Source organism: Musa acuminata, chromosome BXJ3-8, assembly GCF_036884655.1.
Source record: "Musa acuminata AAA Group cultivar baxijiao chromosome BXJ3-8, Cavendish_Baxijiao_AAA, whole genome shotgun sequence".
NCBI classification, from domain to species: domain Eukaryota; kingdom Viridiplantae; phylum Streptophyta; class Magnoliopsida; order Zingiberales; family Musaceae; genus Musa; species Musa acuminata.
In genome coordinates, this window is record NC_088356.1 from 4,883,530 (window position 1) to 4,901,949 (window position 18,420).

General features: G+C 40.4%; 2 protein-coding genes across 6 annotated transcripts; both read right to left on the reverse strand.

Annotated features, from left to right (window-relative positions):
* Positions 1–7,947: 7,947 nt before the first annotated feature.
* On the reverse strand, positions 7,948–11,907 carry LOC135646242 (glucose-6-phosphate/phosphate translocator 2, chloroplastic-like). Of its 2 annotated transcripts, XR_010499016.1 has the most exons (6): positions 11,034–11,907; positions 10,714–10,939; positions 9,873–10,095; positions 9,187–9,400; positions 8,214–8,293; positions 7,948–8,040 (listed from the first exon to the last, which is right to left on the reverse strand). XR_010499016.1 is itself a non-coding variant. In XM_065165581.1 (5 exons), the coding sequence occupies exons 1-5, from the start codon at positions 11,556–11,558 to the stop codon at positions 8,282–8,284; spliced, it is 1,200 nt and encodes a 399-aa protein (XP_065021653.1). In that variant the 5' UTR covers positions 11,559–11,907; the 3' UTR covers positions 7,948–8,281. The 2 variants fall into 2 exon arrangements, 1 of the variants encoding a protein (XP_065021653.1); XM_065165581.1 differs by having other exon boundaries at positions 7,948–8,293.
* A 363-nt stretch (positions 11,908–12,270) lies between these two features.
* Positions 12,271–16,804, reverse strand: LOC135646026 (homeobox-leucine zipper protein ROC2-like). 4 transcript variants are annotated; one of them, XM_065165083.1, is made up of 11 exons: positions 16,201–16,802; positions 15,500–15,741; positions 15,238–15,355; positions 14,972–15,160; positions 14,489–14,890; positions 14,296–14,397; positions 14,004–14,204; positions 13,720–13,894; positions 13,369–13,640; positions 13,184–13,288; positions 12,271–13,110 (listed from the first exon to the last, which is right to left on the reverse strand). In XM_065165083.1, the coding sequence occupies exons 1-11, from the start codon at positions 16,300–16,302 to the stop codon at positions 12,721–12,723; spliced, it is 2,298 nt and encodes a 765-aa protein (XP_065021155.1). In that variant the 5' UTR covers positions 16,303–16,802; the 3' UTR covers positions 12,271–12,720. The 4 variants fall into 4 exon arrangements, with proteins under 4 accessions (XP_065021155.1, XP_065021156.1, XP_065021153.1 ...); XM_065165084.1 differs by having other exon boundaries at positions 13,193–13,288; positions 16,201–16,801; XM_065165081.1 differs by having other exon boundaries at positions 14,489–15,160; positions 16,201–16,804.
* Positions 16,805–18,420: the final 1,616 nt, after the last annotated feature.

Here is an 18,420-nt window from a genome sequence, read left to right on the forward strand (position 1 = left end):
TTTAAACATGGATTCATTTTTCTGCTGCGTTGTATACACACACATATATAAATGATACAATAAAATCACTTATGAGCAAATACCAAACTAAGTAAAACTGAGAATTTTGCTTCAGAGAGAGAGAGAGAGAGAGAGACTCTCAAACTTAATTCATCTTAAATATGTTATACCCACTCATTGTTATTGGGTGAGTAATCAAGCAATCAAATCAAATGCTGTCTACACTATCTTTTTAGATCTATTTGATTCTAATAAATTTAATTGGAAATGAAAGCAGAATTATCTTCTAATCTCTTTCTTCAAAACCTTGTTCGCATCAAACTCTGTTTTATCACAGTATTTTTCACATACAATTGTTTCCAAACAGTTCACGTGCCGCACACCAAGTTCCATCACAATCTATTCAAGTCAACCTCGATTAGTACTCACATGCGACGACCATAAGATGGACAAGTCCTCGATTAGTACCCATCTTTTCAAGTAATGCATCACCAAATGTCACAATCTATCCAAGTCATCCTCATTTAATATCCACATGACTAGTACGAATTGATTCGTGTATTGTATCGACTCTTATCATCGTCAATTAATACGTGGAAACAAAATCCGTAAGTTATCTACTTCTCTGTTAGTGATGAAGAAGAGTAGGAAATTACGTACGAGTACTATGCTGTACCATGTTAAACTCTCTTGGTCGTCTTCCTTTTCTTGTATCTGGCGGATTCCTCTTTGTATCCTGAAAAAGAGAGAAAATAATGTGAGATCCTCAATATATGTTTAGAAAAAAAAATAATTGGGTGATAAAATTTTCTTTACTCATCTCATCCGTAGCTTTTACCGATGCTATGTGCCCAAATCATCCTTAAGCTTGCAGTATTTTCACGGATAAAAAGAATTAGTACGGAAAATCGAAGCAGAAGCTACGTTAGCCGATGGCACAAGCGAAGGAGGTGGTTGTTGCCACATCTAAGAGCATTAACACGACCACATGACTCGCCACGGCGAGGGGACTGACAGCATTTATGAGGCACAGGACAGCAGGATGCAGAGATATCATACGTTGCTTTACCTGCTGCATTCACGTTCATCATAGCCTGGGCCTCGTGAGCCGATGCTTTACTGGTGCCAACCTGCGTGCTCATGGTGCGGAGATCCCCTATTGGGTCTGACAGCCAGCATGCCTTCCTCGGTGTTCAACAGGACTCCCCCACCGATGTGTGTAGGTCGGGAGGTCAGGGACCGATGCAGGTCCGACACCAATAGCTCATTCCACAACCGTGTCTGGTTCTGAGCATGAAAACTCAAATACTTCCAAGGTTTTACCATGGTCCAGACGCGTTTACATGAACACCTCTCTCGAGTATCTGCATGATCCGACATGTGATACGAGAGATGGAAAAAAAAAAAGCATATCCAAATCTATCTACTCTGCTTCACTATAAAAGCCATAAGATCAGATTTAGGTTTAAGGTCCTGAGTATGAAAACTTCAATATCTCTAAGGTTTTACCACGGTCCAGACACATTCAAACATGTTATGTGAGAGATGGTAAAAAAAGCATATCCGTGTCTATCTAATATGATTCAATCTAAAAAACATAAGATCAGATTTAGGCTTAACGCTCTGAGCATGAAAAGCTAAATATTTCAAAGGTTTTACCATGAAATATGACATGAGGGATGGTAAAAAAAAAGTATTCCCAAATCTATTTAATCTGCCTCAATCTATCCAAGTCATAAGATGGTATGGCTGCCAGAGCCTGCAATAGCAGGAATCATTAGAACTCGAGTGAGTTCTGTTCAAACATCTTGAAAAGCACTGACCTGCACCAAAATTACCAGCACATTAGTTGTATCAAATTGAGTTCTAGTCCAAAGATGTGTATTATACGATCTAAAGAAAGGCCGGGAATAAGTAATCGACATTAAACTGATGAATTATTTCAATTCAAATAGATTAAACTATTTAGATATGTGAAATAAACATATATTTTACCTGAGGGATGCAATCATATTGCAAGCGAATTCAGAAATATTTTTTTTTATAAAAAGATAAAAATTCCATAAAACCAAGAATTTTAACAAAAAAACTGAAAGAAATATGAACCGGATACTATATGCAGCAAAGAAAGATCCAAAGTATAAACAGGTAGATTACTTTTTTTTTCACAAACATATTTTAATCATAAGAATCAGTGAGCGATAGACAAAAGTTATCTATTCTCTTATTATATCACCAAAACCAGGAAGCGGATACCGGTGTGATGTAGAATCGGGGGTAAAGTAGAATAAATCTCGAAAGAAAATCGATAATATAGTTTTTTTTCGGATAGAAAATGTACAAACTCACGATAATACTTCAATAAGATCGAAAAAATAGCTCACCACCCAATTTAAAATCACAAAGGGATACAGAAAATTCACCACCCTTAGGAAATTAAACAAGGATACAGAACTGAAAATAAAAGACTCGCCACTCAAGGAAACATCCAAGAGATACATAGTTTAAGCGAGAACTCCAAGAGAACTTCTGCAAAATATCATCGGTTTTCTAAAGTCCTTTCTAGGCCTTAAACATCAACATAAGTACTAGTACATGAAACAACCCTTCATGCATAGGGAATTTCGAAATTAAGTGTTCACAGCTGCTAACCAACTCTTTTAATGCATTCCTTGGTCATGAAACACGTTTTTTCTCATCCAACTTTCATCCTTGACCACATAAGACACTTGTAAGTTACATTGCAATACAATAAATAAACCATGATCTGCATAAATAACCTCTTCCTCATCTTCATCATATTTTGGTTCATCGTCGACTTCAAATTCTCCTCCATCACTATGATCTTCAACCAAAGTTACAATCCTCATATTTGGACAATCTGAAGCAATATGCCCAAAACTATGACATTTGAAGCATTTTCGACTACTTGGGGTAGAAGAATTAGGTGTTTTTTTACTGCTAGCAGATTCTTTACCCTTTTCTTACACCTTCGATATCATCTTGCTTTGGACAGTAGGCTTAGAACTTCCTCCTTTTGTATATCCTTCTTTTGAACCATACCGATAACTCCTTTCAAACTTTTGTTGTTTTTCAACTTTGAATGCCAGCTTGCTCACATCGTTTAAAGACCAATATGGCTGTAATTTAAACCACTTTATCAATCTCATATTTCAAACCTCATAAGTATCTTGCAATGGTTTGCTCTTCCGGTTCCACAAGTTCTCATTTTAACATCAGATTATCGAATTCTGTAGTGTACTCCTCCACACTAAGATTATTTTGCTTGAAATTATGGATTTTGAGAAAGATCTCTTGCCTATAATTGTGAAGTAAATATTTCCTTTTCAGCTCCCTTTTCATTTTTTCCCATGTCACGATTTTACTCTTCCCCTCACGTTCTCTTTGTTTTTTTAGATTTTCCCACCAAAAAGATGCATTCCGTCTGAGTTTGAGTGCCACAAGTTTGACCTTCTTTTGTTCTTATGATTCATAAAAATCGAAAATTCTTTCTACTGTATTAAGTCAATCGATAAAGTCATCAATATTTATTTTACCTTCAAATTTTGGAATCTTCAATCTTGGGTTATATTTATTCTGCCACTCATCTTGGACTTCATGTCTTGTATGAAATCTTCTCGACTCCCTTGAATGAGGAGGTGTATCATCATCAGAAGTAAATTCATGGACATCATTTTCATGCTGGTTGTGTCTACTTCAAAGTTCTTCAATTATTTCATTTTTTTCTTGCAGACTACACAACAATCTTCGTAGCTGCAGCCTCAACGATTCAGTATCGTCTTCATGGTCACTACCTTCACCAACTATATCTTTTCCATTCCGCCTTGTCATGATCTATAGCCTTTAACTCTAATACCAAACTGATACTGGTGTGATGCAGAATGGGGGGGGGGGGGGTAAAGTAGAATAGATCTCGAAAGAAAACCGATAGTATAGTTTTTTTCGAATAGAAAATGTACAAACTCACGATAATACTTCAATAAGATCAAAAAAACAGCTCACCACCCAATTTAAAATCACAAAGGGATACAGAAAGTTCACCACCCTAAGGAAATTAAACAATGATACAGAACTGAAAATAAAAGACTCACCACTCAATGAAGCATCCAAGAGATACAGAGTTTAAGCGAGAACTCCAAGAGAGCTTCTGCAAAATATCATCAGTTTTCTAAAGTCCTTTCTAAGCCCTAAACACCAACATAAGTACTAATGCATGAAACAACCCTTCATGCATAGGGAATTTCGAAATTAAGTGTTTTAATGCATTCCTTGGTCACGAAGAAAAGCACTTTGAAACAGCTTTAACTTTGTGCGGGGAATCTGCTGATGAGCTATCATATTTGAGTGGACTGAGTTGAAGATTATGAGACATCATTGTTGGTTGAAAAAAATATCATATCATAGTCAAGATTCATATGATCAGATTATAATAAATTAGACACTCTCGTGTCACAGATTGATTGCAACGGATGGATGAATAATCTAAAATAAATCAAATGGGCTTAGCATGTCTCTAGAATTTTGCAATAAGTCAAACGGAAGACCATACTGTAACATACTTTGGAGTCGAGCAACCATTGACTTAGCATGTCTACAATTTTGGGAGATGTATTCTTCAGGGTAACATTACAAAATGAAAGGATATCGTTGTCCAGATCACTGCATGTACCTTGATACCACAGACAAACAAGGCTGCAAATACTGATATCGATCCTGTACTAAAAACTAATCAGATCAGCACAACACACCAATCGGAACATTGTGTGGACTACTAGAAATACGACAAAGGTCTAAGATGTTAGTACTGATTGGTACTATCAGAACACCAATCTAACTGCACAATATTGAACCAGTACAGTATGATTAATGCATACTGATTAGTAAATCAGGACACCTGTGTGCTATCGTTATAATATGTGGTATTTGAAGGTTGAAACCATGTTGACGTCCATAATTGCTATTGGTACATGAATGCTGCATAGCAAATTCACAAGCTCAGAACCATGATAAGCTTTAGCAAACTGCCATTTCTCTGTGCTACAAAACCATATCATACTGAATGTATGTTGTACTGTATATGCACATATGTAAAAATTTCTGTATCTTCCATATAGACTTACTTTGCAGTTGTTGCTACAGTAGTTCAATGTCTAAGCCTATTTTGCCAACAAGCAAATACATTTTTTTCTCTCATACTGCACAGCCTTTAACCATCAGAGTTGAAGGGATAGGAACTAAAACAAAGCAATGGTGGACTTCTGGGCTATCATCATTAGATTTACAAACATACTTTATCATAGGGATCAGTAAGCAATCTACAAGATGAAGTAATCTGTGCTCTTCTTCTGTCACCAAAACCAAGAGAGCAGAGGAATCTCAAACAGATGGATGAAAAACTTGCAAAAGTCAAATGGGCTTAGCATGTCTCTAGAAATTTGGAAGCAGTGCTCATTAACAATTTGGTATGGTGTGTGAAGGAAGCTAATCATGCAAGCATGGATGTTTGACCAACGGAATGTGCACATAGTGGTAAGATCCTTCTCTATGTTTCTATTCATAGATCAAAGTAAAAGCAGTTTGGCTAATCTGATACCACTTCAATTGGGGCAGCTTTAATTTGATTTAAATCCCATAGATAGACTATGGGACATGCATAGTTTTGCGACAAGCATCAAAAGAAGGGTGACCAAGCAAGATTGGAACCCACCACTTCAGCAATTAAGAAAAGGAAGTCTCCATTAGCATCAACCTCAAAATTTCATGACTAGACTGTCATTTTCTCTGCACATAGTTATAAAGGCTGCTCCAACCACATAGCAGTCATTAGTCAACTGATCCTATCTCCTTCTTTATGCTCGTTACAGGTGAAAGAATCACACATAAGCATAGGTATCCATCAGAGACATCTTTATCCATCAGAGACATCATATTAAATAGCTCCAAACCCTAATCGTTCCACCACGCATCACAAAAAAAATCCCTCCAGTCGAATCTAATGATACAAAATGCCTCGATCCAAAACACAAGAAGCCGAGGAAGAGGAAGAAAATTCGGCTCAAGAAAATCCGTTTGGTACCTTTGGAGCAGTTCGACGGACGGCGAGATCGTCGAGCGGAAGAAAGGAAATCGAGCTTCAATACACAGGAGGGAGGGAAATATCTCGAGTCATATGCGAGTCCAATAACATATTATAAAGACACTGTTAGTTATGATTCGATAATTTAATATTTTAAATTAATTAATCAAAAAAATAGCATCACATATAATCACCATCTGATCTAATATTATTGTAGTATGACATCTAAGAGAAGACATAAAGTTAGGAATAAATGATTATATAGGTTAAGCATTTTGAATAAAATTAATTATCTCAGACATCTAATATGCGCAATGAGGCCATCAAACCCTTAAATAAGAAAAATTATAATGTCCCTAATATAATCAGAACTTTTGATAAATATATGATCATTAACATGGATTTAAGTATTTATCCATGATATAAATTTGAGTAATTTATAAAACAAAAAACTCATGATTTTTTAAGAAATGGCTTTCTAATATTTGATTTTTTTAAATATATTTTTTAATATAATATTTATCTTTGATTTAAGTTTTTAAAATTGAATTGATTTTTTTAATGAATCCAAACAATTCGACTAAATAATAACTATTCAACTTGATTTAATTAAGCTTTATATTACTTTTAAAAATTTTAAATTATTCTGACTTTTATCGTAACTCTAACTCATTCTTCTACTCCTCCATCGTCTCCTCTCTCTCCTAAGTTGGTTTCTTCCTTTCCTCCTCATCCTACATAATGTTATATCTTTCTCCTCTCTTCTTTCCCTTCTCATCTTGCTTCTACTATAATGCTATGTCTTCCCCCTCTCCCTTTGATTTTTTCTCATCTCTATCTTTTCCTTCGTCTTCCCTTCTTATCCTCCTCTCACTCTATCTTGTCATTCTACTTCTCCTACTTTACCGTCTCCTCTCCTTATTAGCTTTCTTCTCATTTAGCTTTTGTCTTTTTCAATTCCTTCTACTTAGACCATCACTCACTATCTTACTTTCTCTTCCTCCTTTTTATATTTTATACACAAAAAGTAGAATCAACCTCACATATATAATATATTAAAATATATATATTTTTATATAAAATTATCTTAAATTATATAAAAAATTTATAACACTCGAGATATACTTGAGATACACTCATTCATATAATAATTTATATATAAAAGCATGTAAGTTTTCATAAAACTAAAACAATTCAAGTTATCCTTAAAAATATATTATTATTTTTTTATAAAATTATCTTAATTTTATCAAAAAATTAATCATAAAATCTTATACTATCTATTTTTATTTCCTATATTCAATTAGTTACATTCAAAATAAAAAAAAATAAATTCGATTACCTAACTTATTTTTAATTAATTAATATTTTTTAGATATTTTAAAAATAATTAATTTTCAAAAATGTAAAAATTCAACTATAATTTGATTCTCACAAAAAATATATTATTTTTGTTTTAAATAAATTTTTAAAATATTTTTATATAAAATTAATATATTTTATAAGTAAACATAAACCTTACAAGGGATCCGATTTGAATCAATCTGATTCAAACCAAACCGACCTACGAATCGATTAGGTTTAAAATAGTAAAATCCAAAATATTATCAAGATTTTAAAAAAAATTGTTAAAATTATGAAAATCCCTCTTAACAAAAATCAAATATGAAAACAAAATTCTATTATTATTATTATTATTATTATTATTATTATTTTGATAGATTACCCTATAAATTTTATAAATTTAATATATTAATTATCCCATCTGTCTCACCAACAAATAATGACTTGAGACAGGACAAACACTTATTTTTGCTTTCATGCCCATGCCATTCATCGCACGGCAACAGTAGGAAAAATAGAAGCTTTCTTTAGACGGGACACACATACAGACTCTTTCCTGGGCAGTAACACACTCATCCATCACCAGCAGCCACAGCAATCTGCATTTGAAATCGAAATTATTTGTTTAGCTACAACTCAAAACATTCTCTTGAGATCACAGTTGGTTCCTGCTTCATGATCATCAAAGAAATGCTGACAGAACAAACAACATTATTCTATGTTCGGTCTACAAATATATCTGGAACAGGAAATTGTTGCTCAACTCTCTCACCAAAATCTACTACTCTACATCCGATTGCTATTGCAGCAGCCATGCAAATGTAGAGCACCGATCCCTATTCACTGCTTGGCCTGCAATAAAGTTGCAGTAAAGAACTGTTTAGTCTCAAATCCACCACACAAAAATAACTACAAAAACAAGCTTTAATAATTGTAATGGAGCCAATCAAACAGAGAGGTTGCATAGAAATTTTAACCAAGGCTACAGCAAGCTACTTTCAAGAGATTTGCTTCTAGTAACAGACAATACGCCTTCCTATTGGCTATTATTCATGACCACCTTTGTCTGCCACCATAATCACAACCAGTTGATCTCAGAATGTTAAGGAAACTCGGCCAGTTTTTTAAAGATACCTTTAGACTCAAAAAATCTATGATAAACCAAGAAAAGTAAGACAACCTACAATTCCATATTTCCATATGAAAATAACTGACAAAAGCTATTTCTCTGAGTTCATAAAGATAAATATACTTTGACCCCTTTTTCATGGCCACATATCTTTAGGGCTAAGGGATGAGAAATCTCTCCCGAACATGAATCAAATGTTTCATTTCATATGGAAAAAGTCATCCCTTTTGTGAAGAAATTTACACGACAGAGAATTGTAAATTTAGAATAATTTTGTTACTGATGGATCCCTTTTCTTCCCTATTTTCGGATCATCTTCATTCTGTTACAGTAACTGGTAATGTAACATGGCTTCATTATCCGTATCCGCATTTCAAAACTGCTAAAAGAGAAATTTTTATGAAATAAAATAAACACAAACAGATTAATACAAAGATGCACATGGATACAACCAAATAATCATTTCCTTAATCTTGAAGACCTGGTTCCCAAACCTTTTTTTCCCTTATACAAGCAAAAAGTTTTAAAACAATTATAATGATGAAATTTTTGGTCCTCTCTACAAAACCAATATATCATTTTATTTAACCAAATAAAAATAATAAAAGGAGATTACCTGGGAATACAAGAAAGTTCCAAGGATGGCAATGGCAGCTCCAAGTGCATTGATGGGTTGGACAGGTGTATGGAAAATTATGATGGAAGAGACGATGACAGATATCCGCTTCATAGTGTTGCCAATACTAAACGTCAAAGGAGAGATTTCATCCAATGACATGTAGGAGACTTGATTGTACAAGTGGTAGAAGACACTCTGGGCAGCTACCCACCTAACATGTTGCAAATTCATAGCCACATAAATTAAAGATATTGGATTTTGATATAAAAGAAGTTGTTTCAAACTCCAGGAAGAGAATTCAAGATTCACTTCTTTGAAGTGGTTAGTCTTGAAAAGCAATAGAGCATACAGTTAAATATGCTATGAGTGGGGTAAAAAAAAAAAGACCTAGTAAATCTGGAAAATCAAAATTCATAAACAATTACAAGAGTTTGACTTGTTTGATAAATTCAGCCATTCCAGTTGAGAAGTCTCTAATAGATTAAGCCCAGACAGCTGAAAATCCAGTAAAATAATTGCAAGAAAGTGGCAACACCAAATTATGAAAATATTGTTTTTCTGCAATGTAGTGTAAATATTTCTACGGCTTAATATGTCAAGTAAATGGTAAAAAGGAGAGCATAAATTACTGCTGTAACTGAATTTTGCAAATAGGATAGCCCAACCAACAGGTTTCTGCTCACCAGATGAAATGAGGACCAATCTGTGAAAGCGCCATCTGCCAGCCAGCAGCCCACATCTGGGGACCCTCGATCGCAATGGCAAATGGTGTGAGTATCAACAGGGACAGGATAGAAAGGCAGGCATAATAGTTCATCCCACTAACTGACGTCCCTTTCATCCCCCTCTTTGAGAAGATATTGCGAAAGACAAATGCAAGGTTCGATATCATTGCACCCATAAAACCTGCAAGCAAGACAAACAACAACTGACACTTTACCAGGAAACTCAAATTCACCAAACAAAATTGAACTTCCAAAACAGCCCTCAAGCTATGGAGTGTTCAAATTACCCTCAACAAAACCTAACTCAAGAATCATGGCATGAGAAATAAGCACAAACTGAACCATACATGCGGTGGTAAGGTGCAAGAAGAAAAACACCCTGAAAGAGAAACGTTTGGTGAACGTGGTAGTATGCAATATTTCTATGCTTATTAAATCTAAAGATACCAGAACCACCAACTAGTAATAGCCAAATAGTGCTACAATCAAAAAGGGAAAATCTAATATATTTGAGATACCAAAATTATGTATCCAGAGAGGAAATTAGCAAAGTTAAGCAAATTTCATGATATAAATCCTGTCCTACTGCTATATCTTGCAATTTTTCATTTTTGATAGATCTTTGCAATATTTGTAATAGTGCTTGCATCTTTGAAGGACATGCAGCTTGCAGGTATGTTGAGGCGTTCCTCATCAGGACTAAAAGAAAAGGAAAAGAAAACCAAATGCTCCATGAAACCTGAAGTATCTTAAAGACAAAGGAGAACCAAAAAACAAATAAACGGATTCATCTTCTTACCAGTCATGTTAAAGTTCAGCTCTGTGACTGCAGCCAGCGCACATCCACCAATGATGGGCACAAGCGATAGGTACACTGGCACAGGAAAAGTCTCTCCCAACAGGAATCTCGACACCAACACGCTGAAAGCCGGTTCCCCACTCTTAATTATGTGGGTGAACGACACCGCCACCTTGGACATGCTCACAGTCGCCGCCACATGCCCGATCGTATGAGCCACCGCCACCTGATCAAGGTAAAATTGATAGCTTTAGAGCGCGGTCGAATGATCACAACTATCCATCTTGAAGAAGGGCCAAAAAAGATCGTAATTTTCTCACCGGCGCGAGGGCTTTCCAGAATTTGAAGTCGGTCTTGGGGGCCTCGGCGATTCTGGTGGCCCAGGAGATGAGCATCATAAGGGAACCCGTGGCCAGTGAGAGGGTGGACGTGAGCCAGGGGTAGGGGAAGGCGTTGAGGACCTTCTTGTTGTAGATGTTGAACACCACGTTGAGAGCCCACCAGGTGGCGAAGTAGATGCCGATCTTAACCTTCTGAGAGGCGGCCGAACGAGTCTCCTCGCCGGAAATCTCGACGCTGTCCGATCGATCGGCCTCGTAGGCCCCGCATCTGAGAGCAAAACCCCGAGGCTCCGCGGGCGACATGAATCCATCTCGGGAGCCGAAACCAAAACCCTCCGGAGAGACGAGATAAAGGGGTTTCCGAGTGGCAAGCGACAAATTAGGACCATTGGTCGCAGATATCAGAGGAATGGAGGCCATCTGAGGCCTGACAGGTGACGATCCACGCCGGACGAGATCGGTTACGCCGATCGCCGCAGAGGAATGCTTCACGGAGGATATCATGTCGGTGAGCGAGTCGGTCGCTGGAGTTGATATCAAGAACCGATCTTTTCGATTGGCCCAAGCAGAGAAACGAACAGAAGGCTATTATAAGGGACGATTCAATCGATTTGTCGCGTCGATGAGACCAAGGCAAACGACCGAGAATCCCAAAAGCCCCCACCTTTGTTCCTGCCGGGAGCAAACCCACTCCAAAAACCCAGAAAAATCCAGCCAGAGACGTCGATGGAAACGGCAAAAGCGGACGATCGGGGACTAGATATAGCAGCTGAAGACGACAACTCCAGGGGAATCACGGGGACCTCGGGGCGGAGGAGAGGGACGGGAGGAAAGGAGAGGGAGAAGAGGAGCGTGAGGGGGATTCGGTGGAAGCGACAAGTCTATTTTTTGGAGAGAATTGCTTTCCACAGACAGTCTCATAATAACCCGAAATATTTACCCTATCGAGCTTAGAGTGTGAGGAAACTCGTGACGTGCGTGTTGGTACATCTGGCGGTCGGGGTGTCTTCGTGGGTATCGTTCGGGGTATCTATCCTTTCCATAGGTGTAAAATACCGTATTACCCCTCTAGATGGTTAGCTCATGAATCACAATTAATTTCGATTAATTACTTTAAGTATGAATATTAATAGTTGATTAAAGTTTTAATTATTTAGACATTAATAGTCATTGTAATTATTATTATAATTTTTGTTATTATCATGAGAAAATAGGATGAAAGCAAAAGGAACATAGACTAAAATAAGCTCAACATATAGTCAACACCAAACAACACAACATGGGGAGGATTGGAATTGAATGGTGAGAGGCGATGGGAGTATGTGTCCGTTCCAGGGAAGAGAGGAAACACAACTTAGCGAGCACGAGAGAGAGGAAGAGAGCCGGTGGTTCCTGCAACACGCTGAAACGAGAGGAAGTCAATGCCCGAACCAACCCTTCCTTGCGCGGCGGCGGCGGAGAGTGCCTGCTGTTGACTTGTTTCCAGAGTCAACTGAACACCACCACCACCACCGCCACCACCCGGCAAGGGAAGCACGAGGTGCGTTCTTGACTTCCACAGATGACGGACGCCTCCAAACCCCACCACTACGCAGATGAGATACAACAAACAGCAGCGCGGAAGAAGAAGAAAAGCATGGGGACGAGCAGAGTCACACTACCGATCTCAGCGGGCAACTTCGCCTGCAACTGAAGCCTTGATTCGTTCGACGGTGCAAGCAATGAGGCTGTTGACCGTGGCCACCGAGCCGAGCGAGAGCTTGGCCGTAGGCACGGAGTCGACCAGGATCTGGAACGCGACCGTCAAGAGGGAACCGCCGGATCCACCCCCCTCCTCCCCCCCATTGATCCTCCCGCCGCCTGGTCCTCCTCCGGTCGGCCCGTCGGGGAGGATGGAGAACCCGGACGGCAGGAGCGCCACGTAGTCGGGGTCGCCGCCGTTGAGCACCACGTTCATGGCGATCACGTCCACGGGGGCGTAGATCACGTACGAGCCCGTGGCGTCCGTGCAGCTCTCTTGCAGTATCAGCATGTTGCTCTGGTTGGAGTTTGTGCTCTGCAACCACCATCAAGTACGTCACAGAGTGTAAGAGAGCAGAGATAAATCGTAAAGTGGCACCGTCACCGACGTTTCTTACGTTGACGCGCAGCAGAGAGACGCAATTTCCGTGATCTTGGCCATTGGCGATGTGAGCCATCTCTTGAACCACACCACCATTAGAGAGGATGTCCCACTGCAAATGCACCAACAAGAAGCACATCAACTAACATGACATATGTGAGAAGAGAAGACGAGACCATGAGTCTCGAGTACCTCACTACGAGAGCTCTCATCACGGAGGAAATCGAACACCCTCTTCGGTGGGACGGGAAGCCAGAAGGACGTGGCTGCGTTGAGGACGATACCAGGAGGCCTACCGGGATCGTCCACGCTCTTCCTGGTCATCACCCTGACGTCCTCCGCACCACTTCCAGACAAAGTCGTCCATTGATGCGTAGTCGAAGCACTCACGCCGCCGCAGAAGCTGATGACCATCCTCTCGGCCAGCTTCAACATGCTCTTCCTGCCTTCTGGAGTGGTTATCACTGTACATATACCAAAGACACAGAGGATATGATGGCATCCATAGCATCAACGATCATACGAAATAGAGCAGATAGTTACCACCGATGTCTCCTGAGGGTATGTTACTGGCCATCACGCTAGCTAGGCGCTCGCATTGCCTGTTCAAAGTCCCCACCCACCTCTTTGCGCCAAATGCCAGGCCTGAGTTGACCAAGGGCTTGTATAGATTATGAACAGACCTATCATCCACTTCAACATGCTCCACCCAAGTAACCTACGCCATGAGAGAGGGAGAGAGAGAGAGAGAGGTTTCCATTAGGAGAGTTGGGGATTCAAAAGGCCAACGTGCGCTGTAGATCTTGTTGGTGTGGTTGGTTCTTCACCTTGGAGTAGCCATTGGGCAGTTCTTGGATGAGGCAGCCGGATGGCCGTCGTCGGCATCTCAACACGGGGCTGGGGCGTAAGCTGTCCAAGGAAACATCGACCACCGCCCAGGTTCCGTCAGGGTGTTGCTTGCAGTACCTCACGAACAAGCTCTCTCGAGTTGGAACAAGTGGAGATGGCACTTGGAATTCTGCTGACAGCTGAGGATTCATAGATCGAGCAATCATTTGCTCAGAAGAGTAATCCAGTTGATATATAGCAAAAGGAAATGTTAGAGGGAGAGAGTCATACCACTTGCAGAGCTCCATTGTAATTGCCTGCCACTCCAGTTGATAGCACTTGGAGCGTCATGGCCCTCGACACGATGCTGGAGAACACACTTGACCATTGATTCTGGAGAATAAGCAAAGAATTAGGCACGTACGGAATATTCCGAAGCATCGAAAGAACAAAGCATTTAATTTGCCTGCGCATTGATCCATACCACATCCATGAGCATCTCCACAACGTTCATCTGGTTCATGATCACCACCGCAGTCTCACGAGATGCCTCAGAGTTCAGGCCAAATGGCTTTGGCCCGATGCCTCTCGGTAATGCCCTCACGTACTCCTCTTCGTTGAGGGTCTCGGTTGCGTTATCCGGACCGGGAATCCACAGTGGCTCGCCGAGCTGGGCCATCCTGATGAGCTCCTCCATGGCGGCCACCGCGAGCTCGACGACCACTGGCTTTTCTATGTCAGTCTGGCCCGAGACCCCGACTCCGAACATCTCGCCGCCCACACCAACATCCAAAGGCGAACGTGAAGAGATGGCAGGAGAGGGCAGCGGGTACGACACCACTGGCTTGCCCACGTACTTGGCAGCTATCCCTGATATCCGATCGATCTGTGAAAGCATGGTAAGAAGAGTGCAATTAGCTCCATCACCAACCTCATAAAGCTTGTGATAGAGATGAAGAAGAGCAACTTCTTCTCTCAGCCGGGCATTCTCGATCCTGAGGTGGTGCTCGTCGAAGGACATCTCTCCTAGAGCAGCAGGTCCGCCACAGTTGGGGCACGACGCGTTGGTGAGCGCCTCCTTGTACCTCAGGTTCTCGGCGCGGAGCTTATCATTCTCGGTTCGTAGCTGACTGTTCTCGTTCCGCTCGTGGTGATTCTGCCACACCAAAAGAATTGAGATCAGAGAGATAAGTAACTGCCCCTACTAGTTCTTGAAGATATATGGAGACGTGCCTTCATCTGCGTGCGCTTGTTCTGAAACCAGAACTTGACTTGGAGAGGCTCCAACCCAAGCTCTCTGCTGAGCTCCTTTCTCTGTTTGTCATCCGGGTGAGGGCATTCCTTGAAGAAGCTGAACGGTACACAGGTTAAGATCAAAACTTGTACAACATGCAGAGTAAAATAGCTCGGCGAATCGCAGAAAGAATGGGGAACGAAGGCGAAATCCTTAAGCTGTTCGATGAAGGAGAGAAGAGAGAGAGAGAGATCATAGTACGCTTCCAGCTCTTGAATCTGATGCTGTGTGTGGCGGTGGTAGCGCTTCTTGCGCGGGCGATGGCTTTGGTCCTGGTCATCACCGGAAGCAACCTCGATGTTCTCGCTTCCGGACTTGCTTTCGAAGTCCTCCTCGCGAGCCCTTGGCATCTCGCTCTCCGCTGTGGTAGTCGGTGCGATCTCCATGAACTGGTTGTGATGCTGGTACTGAAGTGGGATTTGCTGCCCCTCTAATAAGTTTGGCTACAAGAAGCACAAAAAGAGTCCTTTTTAGTCCTCTTCTACTGTAATCGATAGCTTTAAACAGAAAATTAGGGTTAAAATAACTGAGAGGAAAAAAAGATCAAAAGAGAAAATTAGATTAGATTCTACCTCTCTCAAGATCAGCATGAAGAGCTAGAAAGGGTGCAAGGTGAAACACAAGTCTAGATCTATCTATCTATATATATATAAATATATACATAATAAGATGTAGTATGCAGGGAGAGAAGGAAGCGGCGTGAGATATCTTTCTCCTTCTCCTCTAGAAGAGATCGAGGAGAGGTCAAAGGAAGCTGAAATATAAAGCAGAAGAATAAGAACTTGTCACTTGGCCTTTGAAAACCTAGCAGAACTGTGGTCATGGAGATCATTTATCATACATAATACTTGCACAAACGCTTACGACAAAGGGATGATGGGAGAAACAAGAAAGCTTTTGACCTGGCTGAGCGACAACACTGACGAGGAGCCATAGCCGGTGCCGGTGTTCCTCCCGATCATGGATGGTGCTTGTCTTGCTGGTATCATGATCCCCACAGGCATAGTGCTCTGGGTGAAACCCTAATTCTTTCCCCCTTCCACTTCTGATCTGTCTCTCTGCAGACGGATGTCTCTGGATCTATTCTTCTGTGTGTCTTCGGGCTTCTCTTCGCTACAAGACTGCCACGGACTAACCTTGGCTTCCGAAGCTCCTGCAAGTTATCTTAGAAAGAGTAGAGAGAAAAGAGAGATTGATGGCCTTGATCATGAGATAACTCGAGAGCAAACTAGAGAAGGAACCTTAGCAGCTAATATGACTAAGATCTAGTTCTAGGGCATGAACACGCACACACATAGACACACTCTCTTTTCTCTCTCCTCTTCACTTTGATCTCTGATACAGGCAGAGAGCAAGGGAAAGGGATGAGGGTTTATTTCATGCAAGAAAACGGATGATGTGTGGTTTCAGGGAAGAAAGCACCAGGAGAGAAACCATGGAAGGGACAGAAGGGGATCTGGACAAGAGAAGAAGAGCAAGGGAAAGGGAGGAAGGAGGAAAGAGGAGGTGGAGAGGATGAGTTATTGCAGAGCCTCTAGAGAGGGTGCAATTGCATTTATTGAGAGGGTGGTGTTATTAGGGTAGAGAGAGAGAGCGAGAGAGAGAGAGAGAGAGAGAGTGAGAGAGCACCTATGTGCTTTGAATTCTTCCACAAGATGGGTATAAGGTGAAAGGGACGATTGACCATACAATTCCTAGAGATTACTGCCTTTAAAGAGCTTAATTTACTGTATCATTTCCTGTTATTAGTGTCAATAGACTTCTTGGTGGAAGGATGAAGATATAGAACCACACATATTTCCACCTACTTATGTCATACTGCTGCTGAAGCTGTTCTTATCAAAGAAAGATACCAATTAACAGATTGTAGATAGTAAAAGACTTGGAGAGCAGACTGTGTGTCAGACAGATTCCAAGGTTGGCTTCTTTCTTAAGCAAGAGTTTCTTCATGGGTTGGCTGCCCTAATGCTCCTCAGCGCTGGACCAAACCCTAAAAGACCCCAACCCTGGTGAGGGTAGAGGAGAGGTGAGGTGGGTTGCTGTTGTCTTGCAGAGAGACCCGGCTGCTTCCGCCATTAATGAGAAGACTCCTCCTCTCCAACTTCCCACATTTAATGCCTCTGAGTGCTGCTGCGGTGGTGTGCGACGGTGGGAGCAAACCCGTCGCCATTAACTGCGTTCATGCCTCGCTCGCATACACAGGCAGCGTGCATGCATGCATGTATACGGTCTCACATAGATCGTAGATGAGAGTATCCACAGGGAAACCGGAGAGAGAGAGAGGGAAAAGAGACTCGCACCGTGACCCAACTTCAAGCCCAATCACAGATGGATCTGGGACCCACGGTTGGTGGGGCCCGTGACTCGTGAACGTGAGGCCAGGAGAGGTGTTGTGGTGCGAGTTGCGCGCGTGTCGTTTGCATGGATTGGAGTTTGTGTCGGGAATTACGTGGGAAACAGTCATACGATAGCGTCACCTTTATCCTTTTTCTCTTTCCAGCCATGCCTTCTCCATCTACAATATCTATCTCGGTAAAAGTAGATTTTGATTCGTAAAGGGATATTGAAGCCTAATTATGGGGAATTTACAAGTAATAATTCTTAATTTTCTCGGTGATTACTATAAGATATTTAGAGGTTTCATCATCACCTTCAATTTTGTCATATGCATACGATTACCTAATATATATATATATATATCAATTATATATTATTCTCTAATGGATAATGATATTATGGCCACACAAATGGACAATGTTGGCTATATAGTTTTAAGAGTTAAAAATGGAATTATATTATGTTTATTTTGAATGGGTTTTATGATAAAACGCTCCAATAGAAAGAGTCTTGCACGTAATTTAATGTAATGAATAGAAAGAAAAAGAGTGAAGAGGACGGATCATATTATGTCTCTTTTAAAGGATTTTGTGATGAAGCATTACTGTGCATCTCACGTCATGAAAGAAATGGTCGAACGGATGGGTTAATTAATCTGAAACAAATTTGATTATATATTATATATTTAAAAATATAATTATATAAATTATAATTTAAATTGGTTTTATTGTAACGAGAAAAAAGATGATAGAGATAGAGTCAACAAATTGAGAAGATGTCAATAT

Excerpts from the sequence above, each read along its gene's own strand:
- LOC135646242 (XM_065165581.1), bottom strand. The coding sequence starts at position 11,558 with ATGATATCCTCCGTGAAGCATTCCTCTGCGGCGATCGGCGTAACCGAT. Across the intron at positions 10,940-11,033 it reads TCTGGAAAGCCCTCGCGCCG|GTGGCGGTGGCTCATACGAT; the intron begins GTGAGAAAATTA and ends TACCTTGATCAG. Across the intron at positions 9,401-9,872 it reads ATTGGTCCTCATTTCATCTG|GTGGGTAGCTGCCCAGAGTG; the intron begins GTGAGCAGAAAC and ends GCAACATGTTAG.
- LOC135646026 (XM_065165081.1), bottom strand. The coding sequence starts at position 16,302 with ATGCCTGTGGGGATCATGATACCAGCAAGACAAGCACCATCCATGATC. Across the intron at positions 15,161-15,237 it reads ACAAGCGCACGCAGATGAAG|AATCACCACGAGCGGAACGA; the intron begins GCACGTCTCCAT and ends TTGGTGTGGCAG. Across the intron at positions 13,111-13,183 it reads TGCGCGTCAACGTAAGAAAC|AGCACAAACTCCAACCAGAG; the intron begins GTCGGTGACGGT and ends TGGTGGTTGCAG.